This window comes from Pezoporus wallicus, unplaced genomic scaffold (assembly GCF_028554395.1).
Source record: "Pezoporus wallicus isolate ANWC-B61680 ecotype Strahan unplaced genomic scaffold, APGP_CSIRO_Pwel_v1 contig_5352, whole genome shotgun sequence".
NCBI classification, from domain to species: Eukaryota; Metazoa; Chordata; class Aves; order Psittaciformes; family Psittacidae; genus Pezoporus; species Pezoporus wallicus.
In genome coordinates this window covers 4,874,798-4,892,444 of record NW_026639660.1, presented here as the reverse complement: position 1 = coordinate 4,892,444, position 17,647 = coordinate 4,874,798, and the positions used below count along the sequence as shown (strand labels likewise).

The 17,647-nt window shown below is 39.5% G+C and overlaps 1 protein-coding gene across 1 annotated transcript in view; it reads left to right on the top strand.

The window, feature by feature from the left end:
• The first annotated feature begins 417 nt into the window (after positions 1 to 417).
• Positions 418 to 17,647, top strand: part of KCNK5 (potassium two pore domain channel subfamily K member 5) — a 31,896-nt gene continuing 14,666 nt past the window's right edge. The window contains exon 1 of the mRNA XM_057415326.1: positions 418 to 790. Within this exon, the coding sequence (XP_057271309.1) occupies positions 605 to 790 (186 nt within the window). The 5' untranslated portion in view covers positions 418 to 604. The remainder of the gene's footprint in view (positions 791 to 17,647) is intronic.

The following is a 17,647-nucleotide window of genomic DNA, read 5'->3' as shown; positions in this document are numbered from 1 at the left end:
GGGAACGGAGGGACGTCAACCCTTCTCCCTTAAGGCAAAACACGGAGCGCGAAGCGCGGCTCCGTGCACAGGGACCACCCGCTCAGGGGAAGGCGCCGGGGTCGGGCTCAGCTCAGCGGCCGCCACACACTCTTCCCCACGGCAGGGCGAGAAGAGCGGAGGTCGCGACTCCGCTCCCCCCCCTTCAGGCGGACCCCCGCGGGAGAGCGATGGTGGTGGCCGGACCCAACCGCCGCTCACCGCAGCCGTGAGGCGGGGCCAACCTTTGGCGGGTGCAGGGGCGCCCCGCCGGCCTTTCCCCTGGCGGCAGCCTCGCATGCGCGGGCGGGTAGGGGGAGGAAGCGGGAGAGCACCAAATTCAAATTGGTGCTGAGGAGGGAGGGGAGAAGACCAGGGGGAGCGGAGGAGGGAGGAAAGAAAGAAGGGAGGAGGAGGGAGAGTGGGAGGGGAGTGTGGAAGACTAAGGGAACGCGGCAGAGGCTGGGAGAGGCAGCACGGCGGACGGCGAGGGAAGCCAGAACTGTCAGGGGAAGGACAGGGCGGCTTCAGGCACCTACAGCCGCAGCGCGGGGCAGCCGCCCCAGCCCGTCCTCCCGCCGGCACCATGGTGGACAGGGGCCCCTTACTGACCTCGGCCATCATCTTCTACCTGTCCATCGGGGCGGCGATCTTCGAGGTGCTGGAAGAGCCGCACTGGCGCTCGGCTACCGACGACTACAAGCGGCAGAAGACGGAGCTGCTTAAGCAGTTCCCTTGCCTGGGCCAGGAGGGGCTGGACAAGATCCTGCAGGTACAGCGGGCGCCGGGGGTGCAGGGCGGCAGCAGCAGGTGCTGCCGGGCGCCTCGGAGCGGAAAATACTGCACCTTGGGGCGGCGGAGGGGAGCTGCGGGCGGCGGAGCCGGACGGCTCCCCGGGAGCACCCCACCGTAGCTGCGTCCCCACAAAGCTCGGTGCCTAAAAGCTGCCCCTCTAGCGGGAGCGCGGGGAAACCTCTTAATTATGCCTAACTGCTTAATGGTAGAGTGATTAAATAGGTCCGTGTTTCCTCCTCTTCCCCCGAGAAGTGGTGAAGGCGGTCGGGGTTGATTTCAGTTTTTGCTGGCTGGTCCTGAGGCTGGAGGAGCGGGCTCACGCACGCAGCATGCTCCCGCAACGCCTCTAGTAGCCGTGAATGCAGCTCTTGTTTTAGCACATGGGGTGGTTTCTTCTGCCTCAATGGGTCTTGTGTTACGAGATGAAGCCAGTCTTGATCCTGTTCTGTTTGGTCTGATGTCCTTCCCCTTCTCCTTTTTTACTTTATTTTCGTATTAAATGCTGAAAACGTGTCTGGGGGTTGGGTGCGGGTCCCGAGGTCAGTTGGGGTTATCGGCTTGCGTGGAGGGATGCTCACAACTCTCGTGCGGTTATTCTGATTCCAGGACAATTACTTCCTTCCAAGCTATAAGGAGTTGATAATCGTCCTATCTTGCTCATCTGGCAGAATACTTCTTCAAAACTAATCATTAATCAATAGCGTGTATTAAATCATAGAGCAGTACAAACTTGGTTAGTGCCTTCTTATGGATGTGGCATCCATCAAAATGTGGTGACAAGAAATGGTGAGCCATAAAAAAAACAGTTTGCCCAGATATGTGGGGCTCCAGTGATGAGAATGAGTAATTTGGGACTTTACTCCAGAGATGTTTATATTGACTATATCTTCTGGGATTTCTTTTAAATTATTATTTTATATTTAAAGTCACTAAGTTTACAAAAATGCCAAAATACAGAAGACTGAGGAAATGGCTCATTAGTTGTATTGGTGTAATCAATACTGTGAAAGCGTAGAAGAGTTCTTGATCCTAAAAGTTTATGGTTTAAATTCTCTTTCTTCATTTGGTGGCTGCTTTCTGTCTGCTCCAGATAGCAGAGCTTTCTGGTGGCATTGTTCTTCCTGTTACCATCTTAGTACCCTATTAAATGTGTTTTCGTGGTATAAAGTAGAACGGCTAGATAGAAGCTTGAGATTATAAAGCGATGTTGGAAAATGAAACATGCTGGGGTTTTTTTTGAGCAGGATTTTCCTGGAATCTTGCTGAAATCTTATTCTAGGTTGTATCCCAAACCTGTTCTCATATCCTTAAGAAAAGACCCGTATTTGGACTGGGATGTGTGTTAAGCCTGGCATGTTTAACTTGCTGCAGACAAAACGTAAATCTAGATTCTGGCTGAAATTAGGATGAAATTCATACTGGTATGAGAGTATCATTAGTTGTTTTGTTTTCCTGTGATCTTTATCACAATTAATCCTGAAGTGGCAGAAAGATTTTTCTGAAAACTTCACTGTCTGTTTTCTTCCAGACTTGTAGTTTTGTTCCTGTTCTTATTCAACTTCTATATGAGAAGTGATTGAAAGAAAGGCGAGTGGCATTTCTTGTAGAGGAGGATGGCAAGGTGAAATCTAGCCCAGCTGAAGCTAGCTGGGATGGGGGAAATCATGTAAGGACATCAGGATTTTATCCTGAGAGAACTATAAAGTATATCAGAAAAAGTCTTTGTAGTTGTCCATCCTCAACCACTATCTATGTTGCTTCTGTCAGGTTCTGCTGAATCTTCAGCACATTGCTAACATATGTTCTCTTTTGGCAAGTCCCAATGATCCTGGTCTCATATTAAACCTCCAAATATATCTAGAATGTTGTAGATTTGAAAATGTGCATCCCCATCCCCACCTCTGTTTTGTTCTTGTGAACCTCTTTCTTTAGCCTCTTCCATGGACTACTCGAACTTAAGAATAAGTTTTTAAATTATTTGACTAATTTCTCTGCTCTTGTCTCTTTACGTTTATTTATTTTTAAATTACATTTAGTCTTTATTTTAGAACTTTTTCTCCCAGTCTGCTTGAGATCCTCACTGACACATGTCTTTTCAGAGCCACATTGACCTTTGCTATTACTTTACTGATACTTTTTAATATCCCCATTTAAAACACACTGGACAAAGATCTACAAATATCACCAACTATAAAACTTAAAATGGTTGTTGGTAGAATGCAAGGATGCTAAGAACTGTTGTGTTAGCAATAACAATTCTGTTTCCAGAAGCGGCCTGAAAGGTGACAAGGATTGAGTTATTCAGAGACTGATCTCTCTTTTGCCATTGTTCCCTATCCAGGTTAGCTTGTGTATTCATCTGAGCCTAATGTTAGCTGTAAGTGCAGTGGAAACTCTGTGTGGAATGGCTACAAAGATCTGTAGTGTCATCTTAACCACTTAAAAAGATAAGTAGGTTATCAGCACAGATTCTCAATTAATGTGCTTCACATGACCATTTATGCAGGCCTCCAAAGGCACTCAGCCACAACCATGTCTTGGGACAAGGAACTATGTAATCTCAATAAGTACAATTACCTTGGAACAAGGTATCTTATGACACTGGAATATCTACAAAAATAAGTGTTTTTAATAGTAATGTAACTGCAATATATATTGGCATTGTGGACCCTTAAAAGTAGTGTAATATCTCTGTCTTGATAAAAATTTATAGCTTGTCCTTGCCTCTTGCTGCTGTGGGCCAAAGCCCTAGGACTCTTTAGGAAGAGGGGGAGAAGGCGAAGATCCACAGTAATGACACCTTTGCCAGCCCTGTTGTACGAATGAGGTTTGGAGAGTAAAGCAAATATTAAGGCAGTTCAGTCATTTCACTCTTCTCCAGTTCCTTACTTTTACTCTTTATTACTCCATCCTGATTGTGAAACATCAGTTTAATGATAAAGGAGCTATTCATGCAGGGAGGAGCCCTCTTGACCTTCACATTACTGTTCACATGAGCAAAGGTAAGCCAACACTGGGCTACATCTTATTTACTTGGAAATCCCTTTTACTAGCCCACCAGAGTCATCAAAATCTCAAATACTTCCTATTGATAAGCATCAGGAGTGATGAAAAGAAAATGAAGAATCTGAAGATGAGTGAAAATGGCTACTTTAAAACAGAGCAATGAAACTAAAAGAGAAGTTGTTAGCTCCATTTGGGAGACACAGACAAACATACTGGGTATGAGAACAAAACACTGAGGTCTTTATTTGAAAGCATACAAGACTCTAAACAGGCCTCAGAGAGAACTTTAGAAACCTAAATGTTTAGATTTAAAGCCCAGTGCTGTGAACAAACATTTAGAAGACTTTTAAGGAAAGCTTCTCCTGGGATATACATGGCACACATGACGTTTATGCTAAAGGAAGTAACAGTCAAGTAGCTTAATAATAATTTTTCCCTTTTTTTTTTTTACGTCAGGATGTCTTCTCTACTCACAAATATCAACAGGTGCATTTACAGGATTTTGGTTTGTGTATGAGGATGCCAAAGTTTTCTTCTAGAATTGTTTGTTCTTGGAATTTGTCAGTTATATTATGAAACTTCAAAAATATTCTCTGATTCTGAGCACTTTTTCCCCATAATGCTTTACTACTTGCTACTTCAAGGTTTGAATCTATGTGCAATACTCTTAGGAGAGTCTGCAAACTAGTTTTCTTAAAAACCTGAGCTAGGTTTTAAATTATTTTTGTTAGTTCAATATTTAATTAAAAAAAAATATGACTTATGCTTTGTAGCATGATTATTTTTTTTTCAATGTAAAGTTAATATGAACAAATCTTTCCCTTTCCACATGTTCTTCAGGAGATTCTAAAGTACTAGGCTTTGTTTGTTTGGTCTTTAACTTCCTGATCCTTTCTGTCGAGGGTATTCCTTTGTTGGAATGCCAGATGAGCTGTGTCTTTCAAGACTAAGACTTTTGTATGGGCTTAATGCAGTAAAGCTGAGCAGCTATCAGACGTGGACAAGTGGCTGACAATGGAAAATGTTTGACTGCAGAGCTGTTAACAACTACATCCAATACATCTTGTATAAATCTTTGAGGTGCAAATTAAGGCTTATGCCTGAGAAGTACTTATCACTAGATTTGTCAAACAGATATCTTTAATTATGCACCTACAAAGTTCAGAAGGGATGAACCGAGATGAAAAATGTAGGACCACTGTCCACAGTTCTCTGTGGCATCTCAGACTGTTTTACGGATATTGCCACTGCAGCATTAGGAGAAGAAAACTGAGAACAGGCAGTTAACAGCTATGTTACACCACAGCTTTTGCCTGTATGCTTCTACATGCAAACTCAAATGTAAGCAGGCATTCTTTTCTGTGTGTAGGGTTTTTTTTTTGTGGTTTGTTTTTTTTTTCTTCCTGTTTAACCATTAAATTGTTTGAACTTTCTTGGAACATAGTTAAACAAAGCTGATAATGCATACAGTGCAACTTTCTCTGCTGATGGAGCAATAGTAGTCGATCAGAAGTTTTCCTGCAAAAGAAAGCCTATGGGCTTTTCCTTTCTCCTGCAATGTACTTAATCCTTGAGTGCTTGTAATACGTTGTCTTGTTACTTTAGGACAGAAGATTTTTGTCCCTGCCCATGGCAGGGGGGTTGGAACTAGATGATCTAAAGGTCCTTTCCAACCCTAACCATTCTATGATTCTGTGATTTGTATTACCTGAAATGTTACCTTCTGCTACTAGGCATGTTTTCTGGCAAGTTCTGCTTTAGAGGTGATGGCATGCAAGAAGATTTTCAGGTTATCAACAGCTTGTTGTCCTGAAAGGTCTTGGAACTCCTGCTAAGGTTCATAGTGTGTTTATGGTTATTGCAAGATATCTTCTATTGCAGGTACAGTGCAACGATGACTTTGTGCAGATTTCCTTCTTAAAAAAAAACAAATTGTTGTTTTGCTATTAATACTAATTAAACACAATTTATTTTTTGCTTTTCTCTGAATGCCGTTGACCTTCAGAGCAATCACATTTCACGCCAGTACTTCACGTAGATGTCAACATAGTAACATAGAAGCAGAAACAGGCTGGACTGTAAGTGACATATGGTAGTCTGATTAGCAGATGAGCATGTGAGAATACGTTTGTGCTTTGGTGCTGTAGACCTGCTGATCACAGTGCCTGTATTTGCAGGGATTTTATTTGACTCTTGGATTTGACTCCTATGGATTGAATGCCTATGAGCAAGTAATTAAATTTCTTCTAAAGTTTTATTTAGTCCAAAATCAGTTCCACTCATAAGCTCTAAGCCTCTCTGTAGTATGAAACAAAACATGGTCATGGGACAACTGGAAGAGTTGCACTCTTCATCTAAATTAAAACCCCACTTGAAGCTTTCCATGTTGCTACAGACATTCTCAAGAGAAGCATGCTTAGATGCCGATTGAGCCCTTAAATTGTGGTATGCAGTTTTAGTAGCTCTGTTTATTGAAGGGATGGCTTAGGCTTGAAGGCATAAAACTTCATCTTCCTTTATTTTTTGGCCTCATTCTGGTTCAGGTTCCTCAACAGCACTGCTGGTTCTAGTTACTAGATTTTTTCTTTAAAACACCAAGTTCTTTAGCAGGGAACTTCAGACTGGCAGTTTTTTGTGTCCACCCATGTTATTATGTCTTTATGTTAGTGTTCTTAGATATTGCTGTGTTTGTTATGTACTTACCAACGTTTTAATTGTAGGCAGGAGAGATGCCTCCTAGGCATACCTTGCCCTAGCAGCTCTATTTACAGTCAAATCAGTAAGGAAGTTATAATTTTTTTTTTTCCCATTGTGTTGTGTGAACTCCAGTGGATCGAAGGCACCATTAGGTGCAAAGTAGCTGCTGAAATGTTTTACACTCATGCCTTGTACACTGTTTTAAGATGATGAGAAGGGAATTAGAAACTAATAATAGGTTGTATATGATAGCCTCTGAATCTGAAATCAAGTTCCTTTTCTTACAATAGGTCTATCTGTAGTTTTTCTTGTGATGGACCTGTCTTGTTAACCCCTGTTTTGGGATCAATAGCTATAGATTAGCCCATCTATAGGACTATATTTCTGCCTTAGTGAAAGTGAAAGACATGGACCGTGATTGAGCAAACTGGCAAATACTAAATTGACCTTGTTCTGTGCTGGCATCTTACAAATATTGTGTAAGTAGGTTCCAACTACTGAGAAACAAAACCCAGACCTGTGTGTCTCTGAGGTTGCAACAGGTGCAAAAAAGTCCCAGTTGGACCTATCACAGGTCTCTGAACTCTGATCCTTCTTAGCAACAAAGATGACAGTTATTTAACAATATTAAAGTATTAAGTAATGAGATTGTCAGATAATTACAGCGAATGGGTGATGGCTAATGGAACTTGAAGACAATTCTGTAAATGATTGTGAAGGTCCTGAGATAGAAAACATAGATACGGTACAGTATTCTTAGTGGCTTGGCTATAATACCAAATTCATCAGTGATGACTTCTGTATGTTACCTCCAAATGTTATCTGCATTTGTGTAGCCTACAGAAGTGCTCATATTGCTGCTCTTTTTTACTCCCAGCCCACTGAAAGGAGCAGAAGAGCTTTGGAGGAAAGTTGCTTAAGAGTCATATATGATCTGTCATTAGAGAAACAACAGCTGTAAGTATTTTGATCTGGCCTATTAGGGAAGTGAGGCTGATGAGCCTCTTCCAGGCACCGAAGAAGCAGGAGAGGTGTTTGGAGCCAAGCAGCTGTATTAAAAAAAGAAGGGGTCTAATCAAGCTCACTGGTGGCACTGACTTCTCCTTTGGTTTTTCTTGCATCAGTCTGACTGGAACCCTCAACCTACTGCATGCTCAGCTGTTACAGCTGCTGCTAACCCACTTCACAGTCTGTAATGCAGATATATTGGAATCAAGCTAAATAGTTAAACTATGATAACTTGCCGGTTGAGTTAGAATTCTCCCATTCAGGCTGTGGTGTGTATGTGACTGCAGAATGACAGGGTGGTTCTGTAATCAATGCTTGCCTTGTTGGCATGAGGGTTTTTGAAGGGCACTGGAATTCATGCTTAGAAAAATTACTCTTTCTTACAGCTGTCAGTGCACTCTGAAAGTTTTTTACCTGTCACTAATAATTTGCCCTCTTAAAATAATACTTGCATTTTTCAGAGTCGAATTTTGGGGGGTTTTAGAAGAAGGCAAGAGAAGGGAGAGGAAGAATGAAAAACTTTGAAGTTGCTTCTGTTGTAGCTACTGGGTTTTCTGCTACCGTTATTGTGTCTCTACATGATTTGTTATAGTAATACTAGATTTTCAAGGTAGTATCATAGCTGGATTGTGACTGTAGTATAACTGCTTTTTATGAAGTGCTACATAGTCTCTGCAGGGTAGTAAAGCTGTCAACTTGATTAATGAAATGAGCATAGATGTCTTTATTGATGTTTAAAAACAGCAAAATGTAGTTCACACTCTGAGCATGCCTTGGCTTTATTTTCATGTGTTTTAAGAATGCTTACTCATCTCTGCTACAATTAGGACAGTAGGTTATTTGGACAAATGTCCCCACAGCTGGCTGCATGTTGTTTGCTGGTAGAGAAACACTTTCAATACAGTGGTTTCACACTAGGCATTGACTAGGTGCTTTCAGCTGAGTTTTGTGCATCTTAAGGAAAGCATCTCACTTCTTTAAGGTAACTGCAGCTTTTCTGTGGGTTTGGTGACTGTGCTGAGCAGTTTTTAATCTTGCGGGTTCTGTACTTAGCAGTGTGCAAGTGCTTCCTCCGTCTCAGCTTCTAAGAAGGTAATAGGTGCCTGCTGAATGGTTAGAAATGTCAGTTGCAGGAAATCCAGGCTAGGAAGGAGAAGAGTGTAACAAACAGAAGACAGCAGCTATAGTGTTCCTGCCATCTGATCCCTCTTCCCTTTAATACAATAGCAAGAAGATAACAGAGTGGTTTGACTTTCATACATCCTCAGGGGTGGGATCGTTAAGAAGTGACAGAGGAGTCTGTTAATTACCTGCCACCTGTCAGTGCTGTAAATTACTCTTTGCCTTAACTTGACTTGTGCTAAATGTTTAGGAGTGGCCTGCAAATATATGGGAAACATGAATCTGAAAGTGCACACTGTTTGGTAATCTTAAAGTTGACAGGATTTTCAGTTTACTAAACTTGCTTTGTCAGTTATTCAAAACACTGTCTACAGGACATATGCAATGACTTGTTTGCCATCAGATTTTGCCCAGGAACTAAATGTGATACGGGACTGAAAAGAAGAATTATTGAAGCAGTATCTGCTCTGCTTTTTGTCAAATTTATTGATTAGAAGCTCTCTTGGGAAGAAAGCCTCTTCTGTGTACTTTGTAATATGCCACAGAGCATTATAAAATAGCAGAAGATCATATTCCAGTGTAGCATGTTGTGTGTATTTAGTTTTTAATGTTATACAATCCCTGTAAAAATGGGAGTTGTGTGTATGCTGACACAACAGTGTTTAACAAATAATCTAATGCGTAGGCAGTTCTTACCAGCAGACCGATGCTATTGCCAGTTTAATTCCCTCACCCTGTAGAAGAAACAAGATAAACTAGGCAAATTATTCTGTTATTTATTTGAAAATATTTGTCCAGAGCAGCCTTCTCTCCTTTCCCAATCCTTCTCAAGGATCAGTCTTGAGCTAATATAGTGTTGCAGGTATTTATAGTAACACAAAATAATTTGTTTCAGGTTAAGCCCTGGATAAAGCTAATAATGCATAGTAAAAAATCTTGAAGCAAATAGTGTTTCTGTGTCAGATTTTTTTCCCCTTGTTGCTCCTCTTAACATGAACTAATCACCTTGCCATTAATACAAAGCATCCTGTCCATGTTGACATTGGAAGCCTCCCTTGCCTTGCCTCCTCCTCCTGCTGTCTGATGGACAAATGAAGGGAGAGAGACTAGATTGAGGTTATGTAAAGTTTTTGGTTGACCCCACAAACTTTTTGTTTGTTTGGCTTAACAGAGTGAGTTAGTAAAGCTTCTATCCCAAAGTTCATAGCCAACAATGTGACTCTGTCTTGCTCCTGCTCTGTAGTTGAAAAGTCTACTGCTCCACCCAAGTCTGATCACTTTCAGTTTTGTTTCATTAATTTGGTGGTGTTGTTTTAGCAGCACCTGCTCACTTTTTTCCCTCTTTTTTTCCCCCTCTTTTTTTCACTTGTGCTACCAGCCCACTTTGTCAGCAACTTCTAGTATGTTTTCAGAGAAGCAATAACATTTTGTATTGAAATTTGGGGGTGAAATGCAAAAATGCTGATGAACCCAAAAGCCTATTCCCTTTAATACAATAGCAAGAAGATAACAGAGTGGTTTGACTTTCATACATCCTCAGGGGTGGGATCGTTAAGAAGTGACAGAGGAGTCTGTTAATTACCTGCCACATGTCAGTGCTGTAAATTACTCTTTGCCTTAACTTGACTTGTGCTAAATGTTTAGGAGCCTATAACATTTTGGTCATAACTACTAAGAAGCAAACCCAAATAGTTCTTAGGCTGTTTCAGCAAAGTGACTTTTTGTATATTTCTTATTCTGAAGCGTGTTTTTATGCATGGTTATAAATGGAAGAGAGCATAATGTGCTGCTTAATGCAATGTTACTGCTGCAATTCATTCACTGATTTGAGAAGCCTCTTCAGCTCTCTGTAAGCAAAGTTTTCAAGCTTGGATTACCTGTGTTTTGACTTGTCCTAATTAACTATTCTTATATACTGAAAGCGTGAGGGTAGGGGGAAGTTTAAAATGAAACTCGGCTTCCTCTTTTACTGCTTGTGTGTTGTATCAAGGTGTTTCTGTCTAAATATTCCAATTTATACCATTTTATGAGTGAGTGAAAATCTGAAGGTTAATTAGATTGCTGGATTGCTAATTCTGGTGCTTGAGGCCTTGTTTAAATGGGGGAGGGTGGGGAATTGCAACACTTCAAAGGTATGGTCCAACCCCTCCCCATCTAGTTAATGAATCTCAGTAAACTGTTTTGGTTGACACTAGGATTGTTTTGCTTTAAATCTACTTAAATCAATTTCAACAAAACCGAAATACATTATTTTGGAAACTCACTGCTGCATGGGTTAGCATCTGCTTATGCAATTGGTACCAACTCTGTTGCATTAGTCTCATGTAAACACTGTCTGGTTCTAACCCTGCCTAACATAGTTCACCAACTGGTGTGAGAGCTTGATTAAACTCTTGACTCTTCTGCTTCCACTTTCTTATCTCTAAAAGGGGGAAAACAGCATTTCCAAAGCCCTTGTAAAGGGGAGTTGGCTACATTAGTCACCATGCATGTAGTCAGATAGGAAGGAAACCTAATCTGCTATTACAGATTATTCAAACGTCTTATTTTCAACTGATGTAACAGGAAAGCTCTTGAAATACTTTCCCCGCTTCCATCCAAGGAAAAGTGTGTTACAAGCATGTTTACTCAGAAGCCCTCAAAATTAAGCTGTATAAATGAAAGTTATGAAATAGTCTGATAGGTTGTATTTCAAAATGAGAAATAAAAACGGCCAAAGAAAAGTTGGGACACTCAGCATCTGCTGAACAGCTGCGGTTCTCATGCAGCAGTAACCTTTAGTTAATTTGTCTTCAAAACATGTCTATGTGAAACTTGGGAAAGTGAAAAGGAAACAGTTCTATAATTGCATTAATCACAAGAGCAAGGGAATGCTGGTAAAGCACTGAATATGCTTTTCATCAAAATAGTTTATTAACTAGTTCATTAAACTGGAATTTAGTCCTGAAATTGATGGGGAGGGGGAATCCATATCAACTGTTAAATTCTGTAGTCACGATCTGCTGTAAAGAAGTCAGCTGCCTCTTCAAAACTGCTAGTATTTAAATCCGCCACATATAATAGGAAAGGAGAAATAAAGTTAAGCACCATTAGTTCATTCAAATATAGAATCTGTACATATCACAAATAGGTAAGCTTTAGCATATAATCCTGCAATGACAAAATAGTTCCAGTTAACTAATTTGCTGAATTATGAGTTTCACTTATTTAATTCTGCAGAAAACCACAAAAAGGAAATAACCTTGTTGATCTCTTTCCGTTAATAGCCCTCACATTGTTTGTCCTATGAATTATGACTTATAGGAAAATTAACTGCCCATGCTATACATCATGTATAAGCAAATCTTAAACAGTGAATGCTGTAAAAATATTGACATGCCTCCAAGAGGTTAATATCCCTACAAATTATCACTTTTTTCCAGAGGAAACAGTAACACCTATTTTTACTGCAGAATGGAAGTGCAGCTCTGTTCATTTACTTTTTTCTTTTTTTTTCTCTTTTTTTATGGGCTCTTACCACCTAAGTCTCACTTGACTTCACATTTCATCCTAAAATAGAAACTATTCCAAAACTTGAGAGTTTATTGCAGAATTAATTCATTCTCTAATTACAGTAGTTTACCTTTAGTCTTCTTTTTCACACATCTGTGCTGGGAAGTCACTAATAAAGTATGCTGTTAGCTAGCTGTTATGGGAAAGAGGTTATCAGCAGGACAGCAAGGGTTAGAAATGAGGAGAAACTTAATTCAGATATAATGATTCAATTTGCAAAAAATACTGCACCTCAAAATTCACTGTGTAGCACCTTACAACTGCTTGATTTCTGATCAAACAGTGGCTTTAAATTCTTCAGTGCTTTCTGTCAAGGGCTCAATTGCATGCTTGATTTAATTTATAAGAACTAAAGCTGCTGATGTGGCCACAAGAGAGTTCATGATTACACACTTAAGATACAGAAACATAATAAATATTTCCAAAGACCTGATCACAGATTTCTGTAGAGTCACATGAGCAATGCTGGCTTGGCCTCAGCTTGCCTTGGTAAGGAAAAAAGACCATGTGAATAGGTCCAACCTTATTTGGGCTGAACAACCTTTTGCATCCTTATTTTTGAATTTGCTGTGTGAAAACTGAAGCCTCAACCTGGGACATTCCTTTCAGTAGAGGTAGTTTGGGAGAGCAATGGGGAGTTTCCAGAAGGATGGAGGAAACAGGCAAAACACTGAATTTGTTGCAGACCATGAAATCAATAAATATTATCCAAATCCCAGCTGGGCACAGGGCAGCAGGTTTCCACAAACACACATGAACACAATGTGAAGACTTAAGTATCTTTCATCAGAAAATTTCTCAAACTGCCCATTTTTTAAATGCGTTTTTTTGTAAAATAGAGGTTTATGATGGATAACTGCAAGGATAAATGTAAGACTTGCCTTGCTTTTTACAAAATGAGCAAAGACCTGCCCTTCTTCATTCCCCTGCCCCCTCAGTTATGTAGTATTTCTGATGCAGTCCTTGATTAGCATTCTGTTTCTTTTATTAGCTGGAATATTTTCATGCAAAATTTGCTTAATCCAAAGGGATAGCTCTTGTGTGATGTTTGTAACTGTAGCCATCTATAAACCATTCAGTAGAATGGCTCGTTGTGCAAGTAATAAGTGCACATAACCATTACAAAATCACAATTTGTACTTCTGTTAAACATGGCCTTAAGGTGAGACTTCCCAAAATCAGTTAGGGCAACATGTCCACTTGTAGAACCACTAGTGTACTCAGCAAAGGAAATGACATGTGTTTTATGATACTTGAGCCTTTTTTCAAAGACATTTAAAGCTCTTGTTAAAGGTCTTCCAGAAAAAATATAAATCAAGCTGGTGCTGCTAAAGTTTTGGTGTTCTATTTATCAGTACAGTTGTGTCTTTCCAAGTAATTTGTTTTACTCTCTAGCATTTATCTTTCACCTACTCTGCATTGTGCCAGTTGTTGAGGAAGAACTGCAAGCCTTTGAATGGTGCCACAGAAAGGTGGAACTGTTTACTCTTTCTCACAGCTTCTGTCTGAAGAACTTCATCTTACTAAGAGGATTTCACTGTAGGACAATAATATGCTCCCCAGTGCATTATAATTTTAATAAGGATTTCGGATCAAAAGATCTTGCCTGTAATACCATGTTCTAGAAATATTTACATTAAACTGGACCAATCAGTGTTTAGCTGGATGTTGGTTTAGACAGGGAAGTTTCTCTACACTACCATGCTGAATGCTTTGTTTAAAAACTATTGCATAGGTAGAGAACCTGTTTATATTACATATGAATGCTTTGTTTAAAAACTATTGCATAGGTAGAGAACCTATTTATATAAAAACTATTGCATAGGTAGAGAACCTGTCATGTTTGTGGTCTTGTGTTGTAGTTTCTGATAATAGTATAGAAAAAAGCAATCACTGGTTTTATTTTTGCAGTACAAATTACTTTGACTGACCCATAAGGGTTGTCTTATTTTTCTAGCCCTTGTTTGTCTCTGTTCCCATTTCTGGAAGGGAGATGACCAGAATTGTAGAACTAGTGCTGGCTAATTTTCACCAGTGCCTTGCAGAAATGATAGCAAGGCATCAGGAAAGACATTTCCAGCATCTAGCTGTTCCTTCAAGTTCTTCCCCTTTTGTTTTTATTTATGTGCTTCTGTTGTTGAATTGCCAAAACTGTATGACTGGAGTGATGAGATGTAATGAAGGAAAAAAAGTATTCCCCTTGCATTTACTGCTGTTATGATAGCATTTTATGTCATTAAATGGAAAAGGAGAGGCAGAATAAATGGCAGTGGGTGACTAAGACATCTTAAAGCTGACTTTAAAAATATCCAATTCTTGAAACATATTTCTTCATTAAGATATGTTTACTTGAAACTAAAGCAGTAATGATTTAGTCTACACTTGGCCAAGACTGTTTACAGGCTTCTCAAATCAGCTGAGCAATAAATGCTTGAAAAAGGTGTTTTTACGTTGAAATCTTGTCAAGGTCTGTAATATGACTAGATTTACAGGGTGCTCAAGTGGGTAATATATAAAGGTCAACTGCCATCTTTGCCATGAATGCCAACAAATGACTTCAAAAGATTTGGCCATTGTGCCAACTGATCGCTCTGTCATTACTTTTTCTTTAAGCTTACAGCACTTCCGGGGCTTATCACAACCCATGTGCTACCTCAATAGAACTTTATCTTCTCTAAATAAAAATTAATGCCAAAACCTATATTACTTTCAAGGGTAATGAGGTCCAGTTTCAAGATATAGAAGTTCTGGAACTCTCCTCTGAACTTCAGGCTAATTGAAGGAGAAATTCAGTTCATAGTATAGGCTGAAGGAGGAAATTCCAGAAACTAGATACATTTTAAGCTGTATTTTGTTAGTCTGCTCTCTCTTGTGGAAGGATATAATTGAACTAAGTCAGATGGTTTTCCAGTTTTCTTCTACAGGCAGGCATTTTCTGTTGTTAAATCAACACCCTTTCCTGGAATGACTGCTTTTCCATTAATTTTCTGATACTGTGGAAGCTGGGAGGGTTGAGTGGTACATTTGTTCCCTACCTGCTTGTTTGTGGAGATAATTCTCTGGTCATGTCAATGGTGATTATTTCCCAGGTTATTTTCCATTAAGTTTAAAACTCTCAGTCCTTGTTATCCTTGTCAAGGAATAACCCCTCCTCCAACAACAATAACAAAATAACCAACAACCAAACCACAGACAAAAAGCCCCAAACCTAAACACTACCCTTTCCACTCCAGCCAAAACCCCCCACCAAAATCAACACACACACAAAGAGTGCATTTGCATCTCGGGAAATATCATATCCTCTTAATTAGGTTTATTACTCAGCTGTAATTTTCCATGCAAAATTAAAAGATATCAGTACATTTTGTGAAGCTTGTGTGTTGGGAATGAAGAGCTGATGGTGATGGTTGCCAGTGCTGATTGCGCAGGTAATCTTCTTACAGTATGTTACAGCAATACTGTTTCTCCAAGTAGAAGAACCCTAAAGACTTGCTGTAGCTAGGGTACAGTTCATTGCAGTGATCAGCATTTGCATCTATATGAACTAAAATGGCCAGCAGATTTAATGCCTGGTTTAAATTGGGGGTGGGAGGCCATGGGGAGGAAGAAGAGAAGAATATTCAATACATCTAATTCTAGCATTGTAGAACTGCCCAAGATATTTATCCTTACTTCTTCTGAATCCTGTTTCATCCTGCTCATACTTTGTCTCATTTCAATCAGCTTTCTAAGCAGGGAATAGCTGGCACAATTATTTACCTTCTGTATTTCCAAAAATAATGTGGAATTAATTTAACTGTAGACTCACAAACTGTTTCCACTGGACTGTGTCCTGAGGCCTCCTGACTCATAAATATTAGCCACAATTAAATTTTTTTCAGATTCAAGCAAGTACAAAGATGGTTCTTTACATCTCCTCTAAATTCATGATTTATTGCATGGCCTTCAGATAACAAGCTAAATCCAGGCTAGAGCATATATCTTCTAATTTTGCATTTAAAAACCTTTCTCCCCTGTCTTGTCTCTGACTGATGAGAGATATTCTGATTAATAAAATGAGATTGTGCTTGAAGAGCATGATTTGTCTTGCGCAGTATGGGTTAATTAACAGATGCCTTTCTAAAGGATCATTTAGTCTGGTTAAACTATAATCGAAAGACAAGAAAACAGATGAACACTGAAGACTGGAATAACAAGCCTTCCTATTTGCGACAAATGTGAATTCTCTACGCTCATTCTTTTTGCCAACTAGGAAGCATGTACAGTAAGAGACTTTTCTGGCAAGAAAATATGTTTGTGCCTCTAGTACTGTCTTTAGCAGTTCTAGTTTGTTTTGAGATATTTCTGTGTTATTTCTCAGTTCTGAGCACCTAAATAAACTTCAGATGAAGCTTCCTCTGAATTGCACTATAATAGCAAATATTTTCCAGTGTCAAAGTATGTATGTAAGATGTTGAATGCTTTCTATTCCCTTTTCAAGCTTAGTCATGTTCTTCGAAGGACACACAAAAGTTTTTTTCACAGAACAGTGATGTATTTAGTCAAGGGTCTTCCCTCTGCAGAAGACCACTTCTCCGTTTCCCTGTGTTTGGTAGTATTTTGTATGTCTGTGTTTAGTGCTGTAATCTTCAGGTGTTCTTACTAGACAGCTTCTTCTGCTTTCCTGGCTAATCAGTAAATTAATCAATAGCTCTAATCCTTGGCTTTCTTCATAGTATGTACTTAATTACTTTAATTGGAATCTGGTTTCAAAGTCCAGTACAAGATGATGTATCCCAGTCTGTGCTTTTTCCACCTAATAAAACTAGCAAGGCTGCTAAATAAATAAATAAATAAATTTTTAAAAAAGCTAAGAACGCTGAAATCTAGCAATGGGAATGTCCCCCAAAAAAATAATAAAATAAAAATACTTAAAAAACAATAAAGAATTGTGACAAAATGGTCTAATTAAGAAATCAACACCAAGATGCATGTAAAAAGCCCTTTGGGTGTGCTGTATTTCCAATTAATAGAGCCAAATGATGTCTGGTTTGTTGTCCAGTTATGTAGCAAAACTATGCAAAATGAAACTCAGGCATGTATTTACGTGCATTCTTTAAATATCAAGCTTAGATGTAGGGACAGCCCTGTGTGAATTTGCATGTGCTGGAGGCTCTATTAGGTAAGAAAAGGCTCTATTAGGTAAACTTAAATGGAGGTCCAAATTGCTGACAAACCAAAGTTAAGCATAATGAATGGAAAACAGTAGAGTATTTTGGTTCTATAATTCATTTATGCATTGAGAAGTGCTGTTGCATGAATAGAATGAAACACTGAGAGGTTGCCTGAGTGAATGAAGAATCAACAATATTAGCTAAACTTCCTCTGTAGAGCAAGCTTGATCTTGTTTTATAATCCTTTGGATAAAATGTGATATTGGCAGTGCATTTGACCTGTATATGGTACTTTT